Source organism: Xiphophorus couchianus, chromosome 8 (genome assembly GCF_001444195.1).
Source record: "Xiphophorus couchianus chromosome 8, X_couchianus-1.0, whole genome shotgun sequence".
Classification (NCBI taxonomy): domain Eukaryota; kingdom Metazoa; phylum Chordata; class Actinopteri; order Cyprinodontiformes; family Poeciliidae; genus Xiphophorus; species Xiphophorus couchianus.
Window position 1 is genome coordinate 11,472,771 of NC_040235.1, and position 17,894 is coordinate 11,490,664.

Sequence of the window (17,894 nt, forward strand, 5' to 3'; positions counted from 1 at the left end):
GCTTAGTTTCGGATTTGTATGAAATGAAAGGTCTTTAATTGGGCAAAATTAAAAGACCCATCTACAAAAACGGATATCCTTGCATTAATGTAAATGAATATCGTGCCAACCCCAAAATCAACATGTAGCTACACTCACTTTTCTTTTTTTCTTTCCTGGGACAGTTTATGTTCTGGGAATTCACTTTCTTTCTTTGGTAAAATTTTAAAAAATCAAGAGCCCTGCATCATTCACCTCACAAACAAAGGATGATCCACGAAGCTCTGATGATCCACGAAGCTCTTACTGTTTGCCCTCACAGCTTGCACATCTTGCTGTGTCCCAATGACAAAGACCTGGACTGAATTCTTTACACCAGACTAACTTTCTTACATCAACTGGACAAAGTATTACTGCAAAGAAGAAAAAAAAAACTTAATTTAAAATGTTCTTGTGTTCTATTCAAGGGCATGCAGATAACATATAATCGCAGGAGTACTGCAGTTCTGCATTAAATGACTATTTTTAAACATAAAAATCAAACTCAGATAACAGGAACTTCGAACCAATTTGTGCTTAATTTGTCCTTCTATCATTTGAATAGGTTACTTTATCTAAAATAGGATTTGCATAAACTATCTCTTTTTTGTGACTCGAATTATTATAACTGTAGAAATCAACTTTGCCTTTTTGCACCGCTGTTGCTAGTCATTAGCTGGAAAGCTAATATGTGTTTCATCACCAGGGAGAGTCTACTAATAGAGATCTACTGGATCAGAATTTTGTGGTCAAGCTCCGGTCTCTGATTTTATAATGCTTTGACCTGCCAATGCTTTTAGCCATTTCTCTTTTGTTTTTAAAAATGATCATTAATATAATTCAAAATACTCTTTTAGCCTTACACCTGTTATTAGTGATTTATATTAGGGGAATAGTTGTGTGTAAGAATGTAGTATGTAAAACAGGATTTTACCATCCTATTATTACTAAAAGACCAAATGAATATTGCATCAATATTGTAAAGTTTCTTTAGCAACTTATATTTAATTTAGCATGACTAGTACAGCTAGCGAAAATTAAAACAGCAATCTCTTTGTGTTTCACAAGGTAGATCCTTACATTAACTCGAACATTAATGAAATGCTGCCAACATTTGTGGCATAACACATTAAAAATGCAGCTTCCTTATTAGTAGCATAGGCATCTCTGGACATCATATGACTTCCATTATCAAACACTTCAGTGATACACAACACTTTGAAGTTTTTCCCCTCAGTAACAATATCCACTCTGAAGATTGTTGTCAGCATGACCTGGTAGCTCTTCCATAAAGTGACTCTTCCTTTTCAAGCATTTAATTATCAAAACTTGTTTAATTAAAACTAGTTTCTACTTTTGCACACTAAAAGAGCTCCTCTTGCCAATTCTGAGCATCCCAACATTTAAAATCACTGAGGTTTTCAAAACTCCTGTCATCTGAGTCTGGTTTTAATGAAATGCAGCACCAGACAAAATGTATTTCTGACTGATCGGTCCAAATTCTTAGAATGTAGAGTCTCTACTTGTGTATTGGGACACGGCTAAGCTCCACTGTTTCTTAAGTAGGTTGGAGAAACAGTCGACATACAACCTCCCGACCCTCCCCATGGCTGTGCCTGCTCGGTGTTAGTGTTTCTCTTGTCTCGCCCCTGTCTTCCTTCCAGGATATGGGCTGGTGCAGGAGGAGCTTGTGTCCCCGGCCTCCATGCAGTACAGCTTGCCCTCTCCATTGGGTGTGGAGCCATACTGGCAGGAAGTTTCCAGCCTGGAGTGTGCGCCCATTGCCACCACGGAGGAAGACACACTAATGGAGATGTCGGATGTTCAGGTGTGGCCAGCAGGGGTTAGCCCCTCGCTGGTCACAGTTGAGGACTCATCGCTAGATGGTAGCAGTCGAGCAGATGACTCTGAGGGTGCGACGCTTTCCTTGCCCTGCAGCTTGGGCCGTCCAAGCAGCGGAGCCAGTGGGGCCAGTGGTTCCATCATGGAGCTGGAGGAAGAGGAGGAGGAGGAGGGGGAGGTAGAAGAGGAGGAAGTGCCACAAGAGCCAGCGAGTGCACTGGCAGAACTGGACAGGGTGAGGGCCAGTGGCGCTGTTCCAAAGGTCAATCTGAATGGGCAAGCGGGAGGTCAGAGGTCAGACGCAAGGAGAGGGGACGGTGTGGCGGTGGGAGGAGGAACTAAAGGAGGAGTTGGTGGTGTGGGGCTGGGCTCAGTGGAAGGGATTTCTCTTGTTGCAGGCCAGCAGGTGTATGCCCAGCATGGTGAGATGACTGGGCTGAGGCCACCGGAACACAATGGGGACAACCGGTACGTCATCTTTAAGATGCACTGTCTCAACGCATTATGAGATCATAGTTCCCCTGCTAACATCAAGCTGTGCTTCGTTCCCTACAGGATGGTGGGAGGTGGAGCATTTCAGCCATACTTACCAGACAAGGACTCCCTGCAGGGCTGGGTGGGCTCGGCATCATCAGGACATGATGGAAGTGTGCCAGGCTTGCACACAGCCCAGGAAACCCTACTGACTCCGGTGTGTGATACGGGTTACTCTTATGTGCTGCGTGGGCACTTCCTGAAGGGCACGCAGCCTTTTGACAAGGGGCTGGGCTTCTCTCATCAGGAGACGGGCCAACAAGCTTGGGAGCAGGAGCAGAGGCGAGGCCAGGTCAGGTTGCAATGCCGACCACCCGCCGCTTCCTGCGCCTGGAGAGGGAAAACATCTTCATTTTGTTAACTTTTTTCTTTTTTTTTGAATACTCAAATTTATATCCAGCCATTTACTTTTTTCAAATCACAATCATCTGTACTTTTTAATCTTTTTAAACGACTCAGCAATCATCAGGGCTGATGATTGGTCATTTTGATCACTTCGAAGACCCAGACTTAAAGGATTTTTTCAAACAAAAAAATTGCTTAACATTAATTTTTCTGATTCAAGAAAGCATCTCAAGCATTCAAAGCTGATATAAATCATTATTTGATTGTATTTTATTATCTTTTCTTTGTTCAGAAAGAAGAGAAAGCGGACTTCTCTGCTGAGGGAAAATTTGTTGAAGAACGCGGAATTGCGCTCTCTAGAAAAGTAAGATGACTGTTTGTTTCACATTTTCCAACATACATGAATTTTCAGCTTCATGTATGTTATTATTTTCATTCCACATAGAAAAATCATGAATTTAAAAGTAGCATATAGGATATTGATCTGTTTTAAACAATGAAACAAATATTGCATTTGGACAGCATTTGTTTTCAAGGATATATTAACTACTTTAGGTTTTACGTTGCCAGATAAATATACAGTAGCCAGTGGATGGATAGCCTTAGTCTCTGAACTAAATACTTGCAGGCCTTTTTATTAATTCTTTCAGAAATATACAAGCAACTATTTCATTACCTCTAGTGTGTTTTTGTGTGCACACGCGCTTGTCAACAATACAGTTTAATTTCTAAGATTTTCTAAATGTTGCAGGACCTTGTTGAGTAGAAAAATATGATCAATGCTTCAGTAGCATTTACCAGCTGAGCAAAATGAATGAGAATGAGTTGTAACGATGTTGTAAAATAGATTAAATGTGATTGCATAAGAGACTTATTTAAACTCACAGCACAGTAAAAACATGGTGGATTTGCTCAAGGTTATCGCGATACCAAAATCTCACGCTACCCACACCATCACACAAAGACTACAAGTCTGAACTCACATCTTGTCATTGTAGATCAGCTACTTAGAGTGAAACACACAGAAGATCATACATAGAAGCCACAAGGATTTTGGTTCATGTTGGTTTAAGGAATTTTGTACAGTTAAATGGAAAAAAAAAAAAACAACTATGACTCAGATCATTCAAAGAATGAGAAATTTCATATGGAACAAAAGACAAAATGAGTTAATTTGGTGTCTGATTTGGTTGGTTGACTGCTAAAGCCCTTTGAGACCCTGAACATGTGAGCCATAGTTAGTTTCCTACTTTGGTTTCAGCACTTAACTGGTCCAAGTGTTGTCTCCTTCCTTCCTCCTGCCCTCCTTGCTCCAGGTGGGGATGGATGTAAGAAAGGGTGCTCAGTCATTGCAGCGCACCAGTCTCCGGAGAGTTAAACACTGAAATACAAATACTGCCCGGTCCTTCAGGTACGGGACAACAAAACAAGCACTTGTGCATCCCAGTGCTTGGACAATAACCTGTGTGGTGACTGCTACCAATCTGATAGAGCCTAATAGTTTCTTACACCAACTTTGTTTTTATTTATTTATTTTTGTTTGTTTGGTTTTTTTGTTGTCGTTGTTGTTACTCCAAGTGAGAATCCCTTTTTGTAATGCTTTGAGGGAAAATGTTTGGTTGTTGTGTAAAATGCACAGTCTGCAATTATTTGACAGTAATTTAAATTCTATACTAAACAAATGAAATACAAAGACAGGAAGGTTTTCCTTTTTATTTGAAATATAAGTGGTTAATTCTATGTGATTGCCACGAACATGCTTCAGAAATGACAGATTACTACTTTTTAAATCAACGTTAGGAAATAAAGTAGAGGGGAAATAAAGTTGTTTTAAGCCTAAAAAAACATACTATAGCTGAAGCATAGAAAGAAAAGAAGTTAAGAAATAAAATAAACAACTAAGTAAGCTTAAATCTGAGTATGGAAAATTGTAGCATTTAGAAATGGAAATATTGTGGGAAACCTACAAAAGAAACTGCTGTGTTTTTATTTTGACTGCTTCCTGTGAACAAACTAGCACTGGTGGCAGCCTACATTCTTTTATGGAGTAGCCATACTATGGTTAATATGTGGGTGGCACTACTACCACCTACTGTCAACTCTAGTGGTATTTGTCAATGAATGAATTCAGATTCTTTCATTTTGAAATTCATTGCTGCAAATTTAGCAAATCCATCTATATAAACGTCCCGCTTTTCCTGTTTTCTGTGTTTCCGTGTTTTCAAATCATGACATTTAACAGCATTTTACACAGCTTCCCAGCCTTTTCGAAAACTCGATTATATCATTGTCTACGCTTTCATCATAAAATTTTAGAAGGCCAAAATAATTTTGTATGCATATTAAATCCGTTTTTATATTTCTATTGTTTTTTGGGGGTTTTTTTTCCAGGACCGGAAACCCACTGCCAAAACACCCACCACAAAAACACGACCGGAACGAAGATGGAAATGAAGAAGAAGAAGAAGTGGGGAGGAAGTGGAGAAAACATACCAGGACAACCAGAAACATCCTCAACCTGTGATCATGAAGCGCCACCAAACAAAAGAAGATGAGAACAAAAAGAGGAGTTGAACTTGTAGTTTTATAACATTTGTAAAGAAAAATATAACTAAACAGAGGCATGGTAATTCATTTTTATACAAAAAAAAAACTATAAATGTTCGTAAAACAACTAAGAAAAAAAGCAACCAAGTGCTTCCTGTGAACTGTAATCGCATGATAACTGCTGGTGCATGCCCTTTGACCTTTTGAACTGTCATCATCTACAAACTGAAGGAGTAAAAACTGAAGGTACAGGGGCCGACCCGTGCATGGGTCATAGGTCTTTTTAAAGGACCTCATCCCCACTAACTGGAGTCGTTTGTCAGCGAGTTGAGTCCGTTAACACTGCAGCCAAAAAAAAACAACATACAACTCCCTCAAAGGATGGCTGTATATGCAGCAAAGCCTCTGCTGAGCCAATGCTTCTGTCATCGGACCCTTTCTCCTCTTATTCTTAATGTGATATATGCACTCTATGCTCTGTGGACATGTGTGTGCGCGTGTGTGTGTTTAAATTGCTCTGCCGCATGTGTTACCTTGCTTCGAGCTCTACGTTGAGCCTCGCCTGCCCTCCCCTGATTGGCTTGTTGTCTCTGTGATGTCATGGCGTGCTCGACCTCTGCAAAGAGAAAGCCGCTGGCTCTTCCACGCTTGTGAGTTCTCGTCTGCGTGTATCTACGTTTTTATTTAGTTTTATCCTTAAACGAGCTCGCTTCCTCTTCAGTATATGTCCGCTTTGGTTCTCCACTTTGTTTGACTTTGGCAGAGAACTGAATCTCTTCAATTCCCTCGTGTCTTCAGGAGTAATGTGTTTTAAAGACATGGGAATGTTTTACTTGGAAATGAGTTGGTTGCTTGGCGGCATTGCACAGCAGCTCTATGATAAATATCTTGACTTTTTCCTTCCTTATGAGCTTTCTCTGGTTTTTCGTGGTAGCATATCTCATTTTGAGCCATCTTTATTGGTAGCCCTCGTTTATATGCAGTAAAAATCGTAGGTCTCTTCTATCCATTTTACTTCTCTGCTCCATCTTTTTTTTATCTGTTTGTGTCAGCTGCGGCATCTTGCTGTCAAATATTTATTTATCCATTCAATACAAAAGACATAGAAAGAAGAAATACTGAAGAAGTTGACTTTTAAGACATTGTTTGGAAAATTCCTGGCAAGTGTGAAGTTGCAGGTGACAAAATGTAACGCGTGGACAGAGAGGTAGCACTGTGACTGTCCGGTTATCACTGACCCCAGACTCGTGAACTTTCTATATGTGGCTTGCAAAGGTATTTATACTTTGTGAACATTTTCTCATTTTAGAACAACAAACTTCAATGCATTGTATTGAGATGTTATGTAATGGTGAAACAGAAGGTATTGCATAATTGTGAGGTGAAAGGATAAGTATATGTTGTTGTTAATGTTTTATTACAAATAAAAAAAAGTATAGGATGCATTTTCAACAGCAACCCTGCAATTACAGGTGGCACACATTGTTTTCTTTGCAATAAGTTTTCCTATTTAAAGACACCATTTTTCATTTAAAGCGCCCCCCATGAGCTTGTTGTTGTGTCATGCTCTTTCCATCAACAAATGACAAAAACAGTGCTATATGTGTCAGAATACATCCCCAAAATATATACTGACGTTTGTGGTTGTCACATGACAAAATGTGAAGATGTTCTATATAAATACCTTTGCAAACCTCTGTACATTCAGATATAGAACATGAAAAAGCACATAAACAAACAAAATAAACATATGGTTGAAAGATCAGAATGTCAGACAGCTTTGCCACAGCAATAATACCTAACAAAAAGAAAAGATGGATTGATTGTCCAGCAATTATGATCTGTGATGGTTTTCTTCATTATAGTTATTCATTGTTTAAAGCACTAACATAGAAAATCTAATTTCGCTTAAGTTATTTTTAAAAAGTTTGTTTGTTGAGATGGAGTAAGTGAAAGCAAAACTGATTTTGGGTGAGCTTGATTTTTTTTTTTTAACATGTGAAACACTAATAGCCTTAAAAAATCAAGCTCACATTACTGAAAGTCATGTATCTTTCAACACTTTATGCAGAAACCGGACAGCAGCACTATGTAGACTTTGTATCACAGTAGCACACATTTCTGGAGCGTCTCAACACTATTTTATCCCACAAGTACTGTAACTGCTACTGTAGCCTGAATGAGTGCAGCACAGAATGAATGCACATATTTTTCATATGCTCTCCATGCAAGCAACCTTCATCAGATAATAGCACATGTTTTATAATTTATCACATTTTACACTCAGGTTTTCTTTTTTTGTTGTGCTATGTAAAATGAAAATGGGGTTGAAATACGGATCGCTCGATGGAAAATGAGGATGAGTCTAGGCAGGAGTACCGGAAACGAGGGTTGTGAATTTTGTAGTCCTTTTGAAGAGCGAAATCTATGTATTTTTATTATTATCATTATTATTATTTTGGGGGACCGCATGAAACAGAAAGGTTTGTGTACAGATGTGTGTCAGATTCTGTTGATTCAAATGAGACCAAAAAGTACTTTTTAATGAGTCTGGATGAGTCCTCCTAACACATAAACATAAGCTTATGTTTATAAACTTATGTGTTATCCTAACACATAAGTTTATCCTACTTATGTGTTAGGATAAACATATAAGTAGTGTTTATCCTACTTCGTTTTAACACCTGACAAACAAAACCTAACCAGAAGCACAGAGATGACTGCATTTATTTATTTATTCATGACTTTTTAGTTTTTTTATGTTTGAATTGAAATCCAGCACTTTCTAAAATTACTGGCAGTAGCATAATCTTACACTGAAGACTGTAGAGAAATATAACTTTGGGGGAGGCAAAATTAATCTGTGCCACAATTACTGGAACCTCTATCAATTAATATAGAAATAAAAATAAATTTTAAGCTAAGAACTGCTTCAATGAGTAGCCTTTTGGGGTTACTGTGTTTCCATAGCAACCACTGGAGGTTATCTACATACTAATGTGAGGTTTGGGGGAAGAATATCTTGTCAGTCCATCCGTCACAAACTTAAACATATAGAGTTTGCTATGGTCTAATGTAACTTTAACTGATAAACGTAAATGGACTCCTCTTGCAGTCGTACTGACCACTGTTTCTCTTTTAACAGCACTGGAAATCTTGTTATAGGGCATTGCATCATCATCTCTCTAACTCTCTATTAGATTATGCTGCTGCAATAAAAGATTAATTTGTTTGAAAGACTTTTATGTATCTTTACCCAATGAATGTGGAGAATGCTCCTTGGAAACATTGTACAATCTCACCAAATCAGCTTTATCTGGATGAAACAGGGCCCAGATTCTTGCAATCGTTCAGCTATATTTTATTCACTAATTTTCAGAGTACAAATAATATCAGTCAGCTCTATGTTAGTCTGTACTCAAATGTAAAATATATTTTGTGTTGTACCTGTGTTAAAGTAGCACTACCACAAATATTCACTCTGTATTCCCACCATTTAGTGCTTTTATTGATAATGGTAGCTTTAAAAGGAAACCCTTTGACCTAATTCATGATGTGAGGCACAAAGCCAAAATTTGTAGATCAGTTTGACAGATTGTGTAAAATAATTTGTAACATTGTTTTTTGTTAGTTTTTTTTTAGGAGAGTTGAAACTGTCAGTTATACATTTGAGAAGGTTGACAGCTGTAAAGTTATTTAGGGCAGTGGTTCCCAAACTGGAGGTCATGACCCTTCTGTGGGTGATGAAAGACCCTGCGGTGGGCTCTCAGTAGAATCTCCAAACATCAACTTAATTTTAAAAAGGAATGAGCCCAGCTTATGTTTGAAATACTTAAATAAAAACAGTACTCGGCTTGAGGCTAGCATATCTGTCATTACCCATGCCAGCCCCTAAGAGGTGAAAGGATACCATTGTTGTTGATAACCTGTAAGGTTTCACTAAATTAAGCTAAACTAAAATCTCAAAGATGTATGCATTTGATATTACATTATTTTTGTATTGCATACCAGATTTTTGCTTCACATTCAGTGGCAGTTCTGGGATGGGTTTCAATCTGCAGCCAGCAAACATGCAGATCATTGATTCAAAACTCACATGAAATGCTCTTCATTTTATTTTTTATTTTCAGAGAGCTTGTGGCGCCCATATTAAGAACCACCACTCCTCAAATTTCTTATACTGCTCACTTATAAGAAAATATGTTAAACAATTTTCTTGTTCTTTAAATTTGTTTCATCTTTGAGAAGAACTCTCTTGTACTATGGTAAGCCTCCCTGCCACCATGTTTGTGTGTTTGGTGTGAAAGTGTGTGAGCATGACAACACCTGGTTCCAAACCTTGTCGAATCAGAAGAAGAAAGAAGACATTTCTACCAAGCATGTGAGTGAAGAGGGTGTGTAACCTACGACAATGTATTTTAAAATGAGTATTGTAAAATATTAACTGTTGCAAAGAATAGAGATCACCTATACTCCTTTAGACTGGATACATGACAGTGTAAACACAATATCATATAACTCTATCCTAAGGAATGCAACCGCGCACATGCACAAAAAAAGATGGTTTTTATGAAAATGTATGTATAAATATATGACAAAATATATTTAATTAGAATGCTATGCACCCTCATAGAGTTGTTATGGATGTTCTTTAAGCATTATCTAGTTTAGGCCGACACCCACATCATGGGGAATGTAGAGGCTTTGTAGCTATGACCATTTGTTTTCTTTTCTATTGTGTTGTCCTGGAGAGGATAAACAAACGTGAATATGTATACAAGCCTTTCGATCAAACATGAAGATATGTATAGATCATGTTACCCTGTACACCAGCTCTTACCATTTACAAGACTTAATAAACAGAAAAGATGGGACATAACTTTGTGAGAGTTTCTTTTGTAGTTAAATGCTTAATAATCGTGTGTTTTAATATTTTTAATTGACAAAAGTTCTGGGGACTTATGTTAATTCAGTTGTGAATTTAAATCTAAAACAAATGTTTAAATGATCAAGACTAATTAATTTTCAAGACTTGCAAATTGATGTTCCCAGATCTCTTGTATCAAATGTGCCCTGTTTTGCTAACAAGTATGGACAAAATATATGTATACATTTTTCTGAATGTGCAAGACATATGACAATTGGGATATACAGATGTAATTACAGTAAATTACATCTAATTATACATAATGGCATTATAAATTATTAATAAAAATACTTCCTTACCCTTGAGTCAAGTCACCATGATTCTCTAAAAAAGTAAAATTAGGTGCTTAATACAAATATTCATGTAATTTGTTTATTTTTTTCAACACATCAATGCTTAGCTGGTTTGACAGCCAGCGTAGGGAAAACTACATCTCCCAAGACCACCGTTTTCTGACGCCCCCTGTTTTCAGCCAATCAGCGCGCTGCGCTCACGTGATGTTTTGTAGGAATCCTGTCACTTGTTTAGAGTTTTTCCTCTCAACCACGTGGAGTGGCGGCTCTAATTCATTGAAATCAGAGGCTTTTACGTTATTATTACTGTGCGCGGCATCGACGCTGCCTCGTGTGTGAGATGTCAGCAGCGGGACAGACCTCCAGGAGCCTGGAGATCCCGGCTGTCCGGAGGATCGCTATCCACGATGCAGCCCACATGCCCAAGGAGTACTCCACGACCCCAGGAGGAACTCTGTTCAGCACCACGCCAGGAGGTAAACATGCGTTGGACCCTGACAGATGGTGGAAAGTTTAGGATTTGTGTGTGTGTGTGTGTGCGTTTGTTTTTGGATTATTAGGTTATAAACTTCAGATTCAGTAACATTAACCAGATAAGGAAAACATGCAGTCAGTCATAAACTATTTATAGTGCGGCTCTTTCAGCTGCTGCAGAAACATGTTTACAAGAGGAGGACCCAATTGTGTAATACTAAACATTATAGAAATGTATTCAGTTGTCTCTTGTAAAAGCTCAAATTTAAAGGACGCACTGAAAGCTATATTATTACTTTCCTTATTACTGTATTTAAAACTGTTCTTCAGTGTTGAAATGGACAGTATTTTTTCTGTAGATTTTGAGTTTTTCACAGTAGAACTATTTTATTCTCAGCTGTTGTGTTTTCTATGTTGACACAATTTTGTAATAAGTGCTATTAACTGAAATTACTGAAAAACCCAACCATTATTCCACCTTACAATAAAATGGGTAATGTATTTTTCTGAAATAATTACAGAAGGTTAAACATTAGAGATGCAACATGTGTTCACAGTCAATCAGAAAGCCTTTAATCTACTGCTGTAAAACAAAATAATGTTTTACTGTTAGTTGTATTGTGTTAATTTAATATTCATTTTACAGTTAAAGTCTATGTATGTTGATGTTGGCAATGAAAACTTAAATAAAAAGAGTATGCATATTTATATTTTTGTTTTAGGATTAATGCTATTGCACAAAGTCCTAACCAGTCATCAATAAGCTCTCAAATAAAGACATCCTGGAGCCTCCTGGGGACATTTCCAGCGTGGGGCCTTTGTTCAAGAAAAGTGTAAAACCATCCTATTTGCTGTGAAAATTTGGCTCAGATGCACATGCTCGTTTTTACTGATAACATGTTCAGTGACATTATCAGCTCAGACCGGTTCAACAGATAATACACAGCGTCATTAAAGTTTGGGACTGAAGTCTAGATTCTCGGTCATAGGAACGCATGGAGAACAGAAAATAGTAACTTGTCACTGACTAACAGCATTTTTCATGCATTTCAGCATTTTTTAAAATCTTTTCTAGATTACAAGATTTATTTAACTCATTTGTGTTCCTCTACATGCTGCGCTGATCAACTACAGTACTTGCACCCGTATCAAATATTTTCTAAAAATGCTCAAATAAATCGGATCCTTTGATCGTAGTAGAATAATCACTGAAAAAAATGTGGTGCCCTTTGAAAAAATTTTTTTACTTCCATCGTTCTCCCCACATTTGTTGGAAGATAAAACTGAAATATATAAAACGCCTGTTAGATTGTTAGAAATCAAATGGACTTTACCACATCTTTAGTTAGGTATTAAACATGTAAATGAATAAATACCTGTTTTAACTCTTGTTCTGTTTAAATCCTGATGTCAAAACTGTCAAATTAAGATTTGAGATCTAAAAGTTTCTAATACAGTTTCACCAACTGCCAAGGTGCATAAAGAAAGAAAGACTACTTCTCCAAATTAAAAGTTCTCATATGCCACAAATATTGGCACTAAATAAACACAAAATTTTACAAAATGGTCAGATTGTTTTGGAAAAAGGGATCTATAAATCATCTTCGGTTTGAAACATTGAAAAAGGGTCTTGCTTGCTTATCTTTGCTCTACAAAAAGGCTATCTCATGCTGGTATCCTAATTCTGTGTTTGACTTTATGAAATCAAGGCTGCGTCTGGCATCGTTGCACTCAAACTGATGAAATAGTTTGCGTTTGTTTGACTCTCAACTATATGCATGGGTGAGTGAGTGCGCCCAAGTCTGCTTTTGAGAAAAAGTGACAGCATGTTTGTTGTCCTGCGTACTATGAATTTAAAAAGATGGCAAACCATGTTAGAAAAAGCCAAATGTCTTTTGTTTTGTTTATTTTTTGCCATCAATTATTCTAAGAAAATGTGTCCATCTGCAACAACATGCTTATTTTCGCTTGCTACATTTGTACTTTTTTTTTTTTTACTACAGTTGTCAGCCAAAGTAGATTATTCTGGGAGCAACTAATACTTTGTAGCTACACTTTGGACAAAAAAGACACATTTATTTTAGACAACTTTAAAGATGTGATAACAGGTGAAGTTGCACCATAAGTTATTTTGAATTTATTAAATGTATTATGGATTTTTAGATGTTTGTACCATTTATAAAGTTTTCTTAGTGGAAAGAAAACCTACATAGCACACTTTAAAATACTTCCATAATCAGCTGCTGATTCCTTTGATTTTTATAGTCCTGTTTAAAATATAACTCAACAATAAATGTTCTTATACATAACTTTTGCCTGCTGTGTTATTGCTGCCACCTGCAGGCACCAGAATCATTTACGACAGGAAGTTCCTGCTGCAGTGTCGGACCTCTCCTCTGACCCGTACGCCTCCCAAACTTCCCGATATTCCCGGAGTCACAAGGCCGCTTGACCCAGAGTCGTCCAGTAATGAAAACCAGCCTGAAGAATTACCCAGCAACAACGCAGATGACCACAGCCTGAACACAGAGGAGAACTCGGGTACTGTTTTTTATTTACCAGCTGACTTTGTACTCTCCTATTTCTGTCAGCTAAATGTAATTTTTTTTCTCTCTCTCTTACAGCGGAAGACGCCCAGTTTGAAATGGACATCTAAATGTTAGCAGCAACAAGCAATGAAGTAATGCTGACATTTATGTGGTTATGAAATGGTTGAAACGACAAGTCCAGTCTAAGTCAGCTTTATAATCTGACAGAAAACAACCATGTCTTTTCTAATATCAACTATTTGCTAAAATGTTGAGCCTAAAACATTAACTAACTAAAACTGCTTTTTCACTTTGTTAGATGTATGACATGTAATTCCTTAAATTGTTTTTTTTTTTTTTTATGTGACTTATGTTTACTTTGAAAATAATATGATATGAAGTCTATTAATAGGACTAGTCTAGTTGGGAACCTAGTTTTGCAATCTGTGATAACTTTTATGGCCACATGAGGGCAGCAGACACAAGTTCCATACTTTGAGATCCCGTTGTGTTTGTCAATTTCAAGTCAATTTATTTGCATTACTTGCAGTTGCTTGAACACTAAGTGATTGTGAAGTTACATAAATTATCAGCAGAGGTTTTCTTAATATATGACTGAATTTTATTGTCACTCATCAGTTGTTTGTTCCTTAATTTCCAAGATCATTTTAGAATAATTTCATGCATTTTTTAATGAAAAATGAAACCTCTACCAAGATGGTAAAATAAAAATATTTTTTGGCTGCAAAATGTTACATAATAAGCTAATAGTTTTTACAAACTATAAGCTTGTAAAAAATATATATGTTAGAGCTTTGAACTTTTTTTTTACTGTGAACATCATTAAAAGTCACTGTTAATGCATTCTTTAACCAAAACTAAACTATTGTTTCTTTTCTGTGATGTTTTTTTTTTTCTTACTATACATCAGAAAGTGCTTGAAGAAAATGTGCAACCATTACAAAAGATTAGCTGAAGCAAAACTGGACACTGCAATACATCATTAACCCAAAACACACTAGTATATCCACCAAGGGCTGGCTGAGTTAAGAAACATCTCACCGCTGAAACTGACCAATATGAGAGGCTAGTTGATGATTTCAGGGTAGAGCTTTTTTTACATAACCCAGTCATATATTGCAATACAAAAAAATACATTCATTATGCAAAATACATTAGTATTAAAATTAACCTTAATCCAGAATTTTTGGGTGGAAAAAGCTGATGAAACAGGGTCAGTCCTATCCAAAATGTTCTAAAATTATTTTTTGTAATAAAACACATAACAGTTCTCATTCAAAATTGTCTTAATTTATTGAATTATCAAACACAGCAAACATACAGATGGGTTAGTATGACCTAAACATTCCAGGTCCACCATTCTTATTTTGTCAGTGGCATTAAAAAATAAGTCACTGAACATAATATGAGTACAACTTGTGCATAAAAGGCACAACTTGATGTATTTGTAAAAATCTAATAGTGCTTCTATTAATAGAGTCCATCTCAAGTCCAGCTATTACCTCCCTACTGATTTCATTTCTCTTGCTTTTGTCCAAGTTTGAGATTAGATGGAAAGTGCCTGTAGTTTTTTTAGCCACTTTTTGTGTCCTCAGTGGCAGCCACACTCCTCCACAACCATGTTCTCATGATGCCTCATCACCATCCTCCCGTTCTCGTAGTACAGCATTGAAAGTGGTGCCAGGCGTGTGGGCACACAAGACAGACTTGGTACCTTGTCTGGTAGGTGTAGCTTCAACAGGCTCTGTAAGGAAAAACAGAAAATTGTTAGATCATAACTCCTCAAATAGGTATTGGCATCATTAGATATGTATACTGCAGCATTTTAGCCTTACCTGCATGTATGCATGGTTAGTTGGAGCGAAGGTCTCATCTACAGGTGTAGGACATGTCCCTTCACAGCGATAAGCATTGAACCGTTTGGGATAGACGATCCACTCGCTCCAGTTGAACTTCTCAAAGTCTATCCACATGTCCTCCGTCCTGCAGAGATCACTTTTCCCCTCCTCCCTTGCAGCGTCTCTCTGCCGCTGCCATTTCTGTCCATGCCTCTTTTTCCTGTGGCTCCTCATCGTGGTGGTGGGCACCCTGTCCAGGTTGACGTACTTGGAGTGTTCTGCAGTGCGGATCAGTGTTGGCATTCGCTGGCTGCGTGGGCTCTGCCTAGAGAAGACCACTATCATTACCCTATTGGCCGTTGGGTGCTGGATTCTCTGCTGCTCATGATCCTCTTTCACCTGAGTTACATCCTCCTCCATTCTCTGAACTGGGGGTCGCCGATAAAGCCAGCGGCGGATCATCTTGGTCGTGTTGAATACTTTCCATGCTGAGGTTGAGACCACTGAGCTTGGATGAGCTCTCAGGCGTCCCAGAAGCAGCCTGCTCTCAGAGCAGTCCGTAACAGAACATCGTTCCCAGTTGGAGTGATAGATGTCTATGGAGGCAGTGGAAGACTCTGTGAAGGCATGCTGACGGATGTGGAGCTCAGCCAGGTGGATGTTATCACTTGGAGACATGGAGGACAAGTCGAAGATAACTGACCATTTCTCACTAATCTGATAGCAACCTGGAGAAAAAGAAATTAGAATTTTAGACAAAGATGCAAAAGAAGACTCCATATTTTCCATCTTATTTGAAACTCGTTGGTCAAAAAAAGGGAAAAAAGGAATAGAATCCAACAGCTTTTCTACCTATTAACTTTAGACAATAAGACAGATGTTTCACTATAATGTTGAATAGGAGTCCTACTACTCACTTTTAGCGACTAGGCTGGTCACTGAGTCGGATTCGTGGAGGACGGGGCTATCCTCCCTCTCGATGCTGCTGATGTCTGCCGAAGATCTGGTCCGATCCTCCGTCCTCATCGTCCGATAGAGCTGCATCATGTACACCGGAAGCCTGTTTCCAGCGCGTCTGGAGCCGACGGACCGACCCCTCATCCCTCGGAACAGCGCGTCGGGAAGCATCCCGTGGAATGGCTGCGCACAGAGACTCAAAACCAAATCCACCAGAAGAAAAAACGCAAACTCCACAGTGAGACCGGTCATAGTTCCCATTAATGATGAAGATACTTTCACGAGCAGATGCAGACTGGTCCCCGTGGGATGCTGAAACACAGTTTTATAATCCCGCCTTTTCAGCCTGTAGTCCTTTGAAGAGACGCGTCAAAGCAGGGATGTCTCTGATCCAAAGACCTTAATGTGACAGGTCGTTATGAACCGAAACCAAAATGCTCTTTGTAGTGTAACAGGTGTGAAACTTGTATAAGGAGCTGGTGGGTGCTTTTCTGTGCGTTACAGATCCCACTTGAAAGGAAGCTCTAACAAAAATATTGGTTAATGAGATTACAGGCCGAAAGACCTGCAGTGATTAATGAGATTATGAGTTAATCAGGTGGAGGAGGGCTTTCTGTATCAAAGGTCCTGACATGCTTGGAGTCTGTTGGGGAAGAGTTTGCAAAAAGAGAGAGAGACGGGGACTCAAAAACATAACAAGAAATCATACAAATGTTATTTTAATTCTCAGAGTTTATAGGGAAAAGTCATATTTGAATAAAATGTGTATTGCATTTTCTTTAAATATTTTCTTGCCTGTATTGAAGTCTACACTTTGGCCACTCTACTGATGTAAACCTACTTCTTTTAATGAAGTTAGTTAACACTATAGGAATTGTTTTAATAACGCCACCTCTAGAAGAAGATGTATGTTCTTTATTGAGTGATGCAATTAAATGACTAACAGTTGTAAAGAAAAAAAATACATCAGTCTGTGAAAAAGACACACAATTTTTAAAAATTACTTCAATTCAGAAAATACTTTGTTCAACAGAAAAGGAAATTAAAAGTTGTCTGCTAGCAATCTTCCAGACTTTTTGACGTAAATTAGACCATACATCGGAAACAACATTTTTTTTTATTTTTGTATTTAGTCACCTGACATGGAAATCTTTGTCCTTCAACCCTGCATCACATGAAAGCTTTACTTTGACAGCAACAGTAAGGCCTGCTAGTTGTCACCCATTTATAAGACAAACATATCACTTAACTTCTTAGCAGTCTTCTAAGCTTTTATTTTTTTCATTGCAGTGATCAAAAAAGGTCTTTGTATTAAAGAAGCATTGTGCTTAAGAAACTCTTTATAGGGATAAAAACTTCAAAGAAAAAGAGAACAGTGATGTTGATGCAAATCGTTTCTTTTGCTTTTCATAAACATGTGAGTTTTGTTTTAAGACAAAAGATGTGCCAGATTTGAAATGAATGAAACCAGTTGGTTTGTTTTGTTTCTTTTAATCAGGGGTATAAAATTTGGGCCGTCTGAGCAGATTTGAACACAAAACATGTAATTTAAAAGCATTACAAATCCTAA

At 37.8% G+C, this 17,894-nt stretch overlaps 3 protein-coding genes across 9 annotated transcripts in view; 2 read left to right on the forward strand and 1 right to left on the reverse strand.

Annotated features, from left to right (window-relative positions):
* Positions 1–10,165, forward strand: part of ank1b (ankyrin 1, erythrocytic b) — a 79,118-nt gene extending 68,953 nt beyond the window's left edge. For 3 of the 7 annotated variants that reach the window (XM_028025480.1, XM_028025482.1, XM_028025485.1), the window contains 6 exons: positions 1,683–2,328; positions 2,416–2,551; positions 2,642–2,686; positions 3,032–3,103; positions 4,056–4,150; positions 5,131–10,165. In XM_028025480.1, coding sequence (XP_027881281.1) covers positions 1,683–2,328; positions 2,416–2,551; positions 2,642–2,686; positions 3,032–3,103; positions 4,056–4,124 — 968 coding nt within the window. In that variant the 3' untranslated portion in view covers positions 4,125–4,150; positions 5,131–10,165. The remainder of the gene's footprint in view (positions 1–1,682; positions 2,329–2,415; positions 2,552–2,641; positions 2,687–3,031; positions 3,104–4,055; positions 4,151–5,130) is intronic. The other 4 variants (XM_028025486.1, XM_028025481.1, XM_028025483.1 and 1 more) reach the window with 4 other exon arrangements.
* Positions 10,166–10,713: 548 nt separating this feature from the next.
* Positions 10,714–14,386, forward strand: LOC114150205 (eukaryotic translation initiation factor 4E-binding protein 3-like). The gene is made up of 3 exons (XM_028026510.1): positions 10,714–10,982; positions 13,324–13,521; positions 13,605–14,386. The coding sequence occupies exons 1-3, from the start codon at positions 10,847–10,849 to the stop codon at positions 13,634–13,636; spliced, it is 366 nt and encodes a 121-aa protein (XP_027882311.1). The 5' UTR covers positions 10,714–10,846; the 3' UTR covers positions 13,637–14,386.
* On the reverse strand, positions 13,871–17,386 carry LOC114150206 (nodal homolog 2-A-like). Its single transcript, XM_028026511.1, has 3 exons — positions 16,285–17,386; positions 15,365–16,095; positions 13,871–15,273 (listed from the first exon to the last, which is right to left on the reverse strand). The coding sequence occupies exons 1-3, from the start codon at positions 16,583–16,585 to the stop codon at positions 15,121–15,123; spliced, it is 1,185 nt and encodes a 394-aa protein (XP_027882312.1). The 5' UTR covers positions 16,586–17,386; the 3' UTR covers positions 13,871–15,120.
* Positions 17,387–17,894: the final 508 nt, after the last annotated feature.